Here is a 7,726-nt window from a genome sequence, read left to right on the forward strand (position 1 = left end):
CAAATTACGATACGGACCTACAAAAATTATCAAAACACTTATCCGAGTCCGTTTGCTCAAAATGTTGACCAAAGTCAACTCAGTTGAGTTTTAAAGCTCTAATTCACATTTTTAATTCATTTTTCACCTGAAAACTTTCCGAAATATTTTTTTACGGACTGCACACTCAAGTCGAGTAATGGTAAATAGTGCTTAGATCACATAATTAATCATTAAATTTAAAAATGATATTTTGGGTCATCACACCTTGTCATGTCTTCAAGATTTGTATTCTTCCTCTCCACAACACCATTTTGTTGAGGTATTCTTGGAGCTGAGAAATTGTGAGTGATACCATTTCCAATACAGAACTCATCAAATTTGGTATTGTCAAACTCTGTCCCATGATCAGACCTGATGCAAGCTACCTTATTACCCATCTTCACTTAAATATTTGACAAAAGCAACGAACACTTCAAAAGTTTCATCCTTGGTTCTGAGAAACAAGGTCCAGGTGAATCTGGAGTAGTCATCAACTATCACAAGGATGTACTTCCTTCCTCCTCTACTTGGCACCCCCATAGGTCCACAGAGATCCATGTGAAAAAGATCAAGTGGCCTTGAGGTACTAACTTTTTTTTTGGGCTTGAATGAGGATATGACTTGCTTGCCTTTTACACATGCATCACACAGTTTGTGATCCTTGAAGCTTGACTTGGGCAGACCACGAACCAGGTCCTTCCTGACCAATTTGTTCAACAACGTGAAGCTTGTATAACCCAGCCTCTTATGCCATAATTCAACATCATCATCAACATCACTTAGACAACTGAGATCACCATTCTGCAGAGACTCAAAATCAACAACATATATATTTTTGTATCTTCTTGCCACTAGCACCACCTCACCAGTCACTAGGTTTGTGATTGTACATATTTTTTACACAAATTCCACCTTGTTTTCCTTGTCACAAATCTGGGAAACGCTTAGCAAGCTATACTTCAATCTGTTCACGTAGTACACATTTTCGATTGAGTGTGAGAGAGACTTCCCAATCCTTCCAACTCCCAGAATGTATCATTTCTTGCCATTTCCAAAGGATACACTTCCTCCTTCCAGGGCCTTAAGTGAAAGGAAATCATTTGTACTTCCAGTCATATGCTTTTAGCAGCCACTATCCATGTACCTTTGTAGGCTGCTTCCTTTCACTGTTCCCTGCACAAGAAAATCATGAGTTAGACTTAGGAACCCAAACGAGTTTGGGTCCCTTGTATTGAGGAAAAAGGTGAATGAGGGATCTTCTGGTCCAGGCAGGCATTATGCGTTTTTTTTACACGAGGGACCAAGTTCTCTACCAGTAGTTACTTTTTCAGCAAAAACTTTATTTTTCTGTTGTGACTGAAATCTGGCCATATAGTTTTCTTTAAAGTGCCCAGTATTACCGCTGTGAGTGCAAAGCCAATTATCAGGTACAGTGACGTACTTTCTATGAGAGTTGTAGGAAATCTTTTCCCTTTGGAACCCAATCCCCTGCCTGTTTCCCCCATTATTGGTGTACATAGCAATGATAGCATCAGAGGACCAAGTCCACTTGAGTGATTTTTCAAGATCACTCTTCACTCTACCTAGTTCTTCCTGAAATTGTTTGTTTTTCTCAAGCTCAGCACACAGACTAGATTTCACTGAATTTAACTCACTTTCAAGCTTAATGTGTGCCTCACTTGCAACTTCCTTTCCCTTTTGAGAATTTTCAGGCTTACTCTCCATTTTAAGTTCCCCAATTGTTTCCTTTAAGTCCACAACCACCACTAATAGGTCATCTCTCTCATGCTCAATATTAGCAACTCTCTCAGCTAAGACTTCTTTTTCCTTTCTTACACACTCAAAGGTCTCTTTTAGGTCTACCACAACGACCATTAGATCATATCTTTCATGTTCTATATTTGCAATTTTTTCATCTACGACATCCTTTTCTTTCTTCAGGTTCTCAATTGTTTCCTTTAAATCAACAATAACGACTACTAAGTCATCTCTGATTTGTTTTACTTTTCCTAACTCTACAGTTAAAGCATCTTTATCATTTATAAGACTGTGATAAGCATCAATTAACACATTTTCCAAAGACATGAGTTTTTTAGGAGAATAAGATTTCAGATTTCTCTGAACATCCAGAAAATTTACCTCATCATCGTCGTCATCTTCATCAACATCAGACTGAGCAAGGCAAAGATTGAGTCATACTCAGTTGCTTCACTTTCCACTGCCATCATTGAACTATCACCATGATCATTTTCTTCTTCAGATTCGCCGGAGGAATCTTCCCATGCAGCAAGATCTTGCTTTACAACATTGTCAGCGATATTCTTTCTCTTAAAGCGTTTATCAGGAACCGGGTTCCTCTTGGCTGCTTTGTCAAAGTTATTTTTGTACTGGTCTTGCTTTAGGAGAGGGCGATCCTTGATGAAGTGTCCTGGCTTGCCCCATTTACGACAGAGGTCATAATATTTTGGCTTGCCAGTGTTGACATCCAATTTTGTCCCTCCGTTCTTCCAATTAATTTCCTTGAGCTTCTAAGTTATTAATACATCAAATACATTATTTTTCAGTACTATTTCCCATTTATGATTGTTGTTTTACTACCACTATTATTATTATTATTATTATTATTATTATCATTATTATTAGTATTACTACTACTACTATACTTATTTATACTTTTATTATTATCACTATCGCCATCCTCATTATTATTATTTTAAAGTATAATTCTTATTGCCTTTTGTGAAAATATAACGTTTCTTTATTTAGGAGAAATAATAATATTTCTTTTATCTTACACTTTATAAAAGGTTTCCTCTAATAATATTATGAAATTTCATGTAATAGTTATTTTGTACTATCTCATGACTATTTTATTAAGCTGCTAGAAATTATAATCTTATTAAGGCTATTAAACACTTTAATTAACTTATGACAATGTTGTGCTATTTAGAAGGCCAAGAAACTAAATGAAAGAAAGAAAAAGACCACCCCATGTCCAGCCCATTCAAAGCCCAACCCAATTGCCCAAAAACAACAAATCAGTTCAGCAACCCACTTAACACTCTTTTGCAGCCCAAGAACCAAAGTAGGGTTCCCACTCTCTTCTCTAACGCTACTGCCCCCCTTTCCATGTCCCCTCCTCCATTTTCAGAAAGTTCCAAACTCTTACATCCTTCAAGCAGACAAATGTCGCGCCATTTTTGTGCAAAAAGACTGCAGCTTCGCCAATTCGGGTAAGGACTGAAATGAATCACGCCATTTTGACCAAATCACGTGAAGCCTGCAAAATCCATCCAAGAAACATCCAACGTTCAATTTCAAACGTTCTACTTTGACCAAGCCAAGATTCAAAATAAAAAAATCAAACTCGTTCTTCAAATCAAAAAATCACCTCTCAAAGAACCCTAGAATATGCCTATAAATACCACTGCTATTTTCAAACTAAAAGAGGTGGAGCCGCCTACACTTGACACAAGAATCAGAAACACCATTTTATCACTCTCACATCTGATATAGTCTAAAATACTCAAGAGTCTCTTGCAAAAACTTTTCTTTTCTGTCTCGGTGAACTTTAGTCGTGACAGAAATATTGGAACTCATTCGGCTAGAAGTTGGGATCTCTTCGTGACAAGAGAGTAGATTCGAGATTCGACGCCCTAGTTCACTGCCCCACAACAGGTAAAATCTGACCCTATTTCGATATCTTCCCCTTGTATAAGACATTGTATTGTTTAGAAAAAGCATAGCTTAAGTTTACTTCTTTATCTGTTGTAATGATATGTGTCAATGATATTTTGTTGGTGAGGTGAAATGTGGAATTCATGCTTTAAGACTCTGCTGTGCACATATTTGTCGTGTTAAAAAGTTCATGACCAACACATGTTACTTGCTATTATTATTCAATTGTAATAGAAAACATACCCTTTAGGATTTCGTGATTAGCATACCTTCTGTTTCCAAAGTATTTTTAAATTTTATTCTTGAGTGAACTTTAGGTATAAACACTGTAGTATAAACCATGTGTACCCAAGGGTGTGACCTAGTGTTAAATGAAGTGGGTGAGAACTATGAGGTCTCAGGTTCAAATTTCAGCGAAGTCAAATATTAGGTGATTTCTTTCCATCTATCCAAGCCTTGGTGGATAGAGTTACCTGATACCTGTTGCTAGTGGGAGGTGACAGGTATCCCGTGAAATTAGTCGAGGTGCGCGCAAGCTGGTCAACTTTAGATATTTTTGTAAGTTATGTCTTGGAGATCTTTTATTTCACTTTAAGTCTAATAATCGTGATAACAAGGAGAGTTAGTTTAACCCTTAGGGGTTGGCCTGGTGGCAATTGACTTGAGCCTTGGGGTTTGCTCCCTTTCAAGGTCTCAAGTTCGAAATCCACTGGGTGCAAACAATTTCTGAGGGCCATCGGAGTGGGTAAAACCTGAATTAACCGTGGTGCATTTGCGGGAAACTCCTTGCCGAGGGCTTGTGCACCCCCGGAATTAGTCGGGGCTCAAAGAGACTCGGACACCCGGTGCAAAATCAAAAAAACAAGGAGAGTTAGATTACTATCTTTCTTATGAATATTTGTTTGAGTTGAAACATAGTTCCATTGGATGATAGATGTCATGTTCATTAGGATTGTACTTTAGAAACTCTTAGCAGAACATCTGCCTTTTGCATCGTTTAAGTCTAGTTTCGAAATTTCTTGGGATAAAATGATGTATTTGTATTTAACTAGTGAATTGAACACTTTCACGGTCAACTTAGGACTTGAGCTTTAGTTTCGGCAAAGGGTCAAATATACCCCTCTACTTTCGAAAATGGTCTAAAATTATCCCTCGTTATACTATTGGGTTATCTATGCCCCTGCAGTTACTTTGGGTTCAAATATATCCCTTATTTAAACGGAGGGACACGTGTTATCGTCTTGTTGGTCAATTCTAAATATATTCTAATTAATTAAAAAGACCTATTACCCATACTCGAAAAATAATTTTTTAAAGTAATTTTTTTTATATAAAAATTGGAAAAAACTGAAATTATTTTTTTCTTCGCTTTAAAAAACTGAAAAATATTTTCTAAAATAATATTTTTGTAAAAACTGAAAAACAAACACTGAAAAGCAATTTTCTAAAGTAATGTTTTTGTAAAAACTGAAAAAACAAATATTTTCTTTTTTTTTTCCCCAGTTTTTAGTTAAAAATATTTGTTTTTTCAGTTTTTACAAAAACATTGCTTTAGAAAATTGCTTTTCAGTTTTTGTTTTTCAGATTTTACAAAAATATTGTTTTAGAAAATATTTTTCAGTTTTTTTAAAGCAGTTTTTTTGGTAAAAACTGGAGAAAAAAATATTTCCGTTTTTTCAGTTTTTAGTATTTTTCAAGTTTTTACAAAAAAAAATTATTATTTTTCGGGTATGGGTAATGGATCTTTTTAATTAATTAGGAGATATTTAGAATTGACCAACAGGACGGTGACACGTGTCCCTCCGTTTAAATAAGCGGTATATTTGAACTCAAAGTATGACTGCAGGGGTATAGATAATTCAATAGTATAATAAGGGGTATTCTTACACCATTTTTTCGAAAGTAGAGGGCTATATGTGGGCCTTCGCCGCATTAGTTTAAACTTAGATACATTAGCTATATGTATTTAACATCTTGTTTAAACCAAATTCAATTGGTGACCAACACTTACTACTGTGCTTAAATTCGAAATGCTAGGATGCCTTAATATTCTTCATTTACATGCTCTGTCTGTTCATAATTACTTGTTAGATCTAACTTGGTTTAAGTTATAAAGTATGGCAGTAATAATCCCTGAGCTTAAATACCATGCTTTAGATTTATTTTCTTGTTAAGTTTACTTTATATAGTATTAGATTCAGTCCCACTCTTATCTCCTTTTCCTTTGTTTTGCATGGCACACGGGAACGCTCTTGAGTCTTGCTTTAGGACTCGACGCCGTTGTTAGACCGAGAATCCACATCTGTATCTCCCTTTACGTCCCTCTCCCTCTGTTGAGTGCAACCCGAAACAGAAAATTTAAAGAGATGGGCAAACATTCTACCATAATCTTCACCCAAATGTCTTTTATGAATACTACATTCTTGCTTAGTTTCTTTCAGTTATTCATTTACTTTGGTGATTTGCTCTTTAGCTTGGAGTGCCCTGACGTTATTTGATTTTTGGTTCAGGTGTTTAGAGAAGCATACAGTTAATGTTTATCACTTAGGGAACTTCACCAAGTTAAGAAATCAGCTACAAATGCAAGTTAATTTCGAAAATATTTTGGGACAATCACCATTCCTAAATCAAGAAGCAATTTTCATCTCGGATTATATCTATTTGAGCTCTACACTTGGCTAAGTAATAACATGACATATTTTTAAGAGTACATGCCAAATCTTCTTTTAACATGACGTAAATGCCTACTTCGACATTTGAGACTAGGAATTGTTCAAGTAATTTAATTTCTCTCTGCACATACAATTGAATTTTTAGATTTCTACATTTCACTAACTGCTACTTTTGTTAATTCGGGACTTACAAAATACTTTTCTCAAACTTGTTCTCTCTAATACTTGGACTTTAAACGGAGTTGCTTTACACTTAGCCTTAATTAAATTTAGTCCGGCTGGTTAATTATTTAATATGGATCTTAAAGGGTGCTTTAAAAACCTTCCCTTTAGATTAATTGATTTATACTTTAAATTACTTTAATCAACACTAGGTGTCCTAATTAACCAGTTTTAAAAAGGGTATAATTGCTAGAACTTCCCCTTTCTGGAATGCCTATATTCCTGTGAACCATCTTCTGGCATCTTCTTGTCAAGTGAGCCATATCACCATCCTCACCACTTGAATCATTGTTGTCTGTCTTGAGGACCAGGTTCTTCTCCCTTTTGGGTTCTTTTCTTTCATTGTCCTCCTTCTTCTTCTTCTTCTTCTTCTTTTTCTTCAGATTGCCGACAAGCTCATCAATAGTTAGCTCCTGCAAGTCCTTCGCCTCTGTAATAGCGTTCACTTTGCTTTTCCAAGAACAGGGCAGCACACTAAGGATTTTTTCTGACAAGCTTGTTTCTTGGAATAATTTAACCAAGAGAGTGAAGTTCATTAATGATAGAGGTGAACTGAGTATGCATATCTTGGATGGATTTATCGTCTTTTCGTAACACCCCAAAAAATTTCAAAGTACTTAAGTGTAAGGCCTCGTAAAATTTGAAAAGAAAATAATGTTTCATGGTGCCGGACTAGGCTTACGTGTTTGAGGATTGCAGAAATTCTTCGCGGCGAGCTTGTTCTCCGCGGCTCGGACTTTTTGGGTTGAACAATGCATGGGAATGAAAAGGATAATTTTTGGCAAAAAAGTGCATTTCTGCGGTCCATTATGAGTCCGCAGAATCACTCTGCGGACCGCATAATGGCCGCAGAGTAAGGCAGTTAATTGGGTCAGTTGGAAGCAACTATGCGGTCGACTATGCGACCACATAACTGTTATGCAGTGCATTATGCGACCGCATAACAGTTATGCGGATCGCATAGTGACCACATACACAGACAGTTCTTTTGTAACCAACTATGCGACCGATATGCGGTCCGCATATCGGTTATGCGATCGCATACCTTGTTCCGGAGCTCCATTTTTGGGTTTTTAAAACCTGACTCTATTTTGTTAAATACACTCTTTGGGTCATTTTTGAGCTATTATCTG

At 36.3% G+C, this 7,726-nt stretch overlaps 1 protein-coding gene and 1 long non-coding RNA gene across 2 annotated transcripts; one reads left to right on the top strand and one right to left on the bottom strand.

Annotated features, from left to right (window-relative positions):
- Positions 1-411: 411 nt before the first annotated feature.
- Positions 412-2,718, bottom strand: LOC138898107 (uncharacterized). Its single transcript, XM_070184144.1, has 4 exons — positions 2,710-2,718; positions 2,161-2,549; positions 1,345-2,068; positions 412-822 (listed from the first exon to the last, which is right to left on the bottom strand). Exons 1-4 carry the CDS (start codon positions 2,716-2,718, stop codon positions 412-414), a joined length of 1,533 nt encoding a protein of 510 aa, XP_070040245.1.
- Positions 2,719-2,894: 176 nt separating this feature from the next.
- On the top strand, positions 2,895-6,171 carry LOC138896961 (uncharacterized). Its single transcript, XR_011410617.1, has 2 exons — positions 2,895-3,699; positions 5,968-6,171. It is a non-coding gene; the product is annotated as an uncharacterized lncRNA (long non-coding RNA).
- The last annotated feature ends 1,555 nt before the right edge of the window (positions 6,172-7,726 follow it).

This window comes from Nicotiana tomentosiformis, chromosome 8, assembly GCF_000390325.3.
Source record: "Nicotiana tomentosiformis chromosome 8, ASM39032v3, whole genome shotgun sequence".
In the NCBI taxonomy this organism is placed as follows: Eukaryota; Viridiplantae; Streptophyta; class Magnoliopsida; order Solanales; family Solanaceae; genus Nicotiana; species Nicotiana tomentosiformis.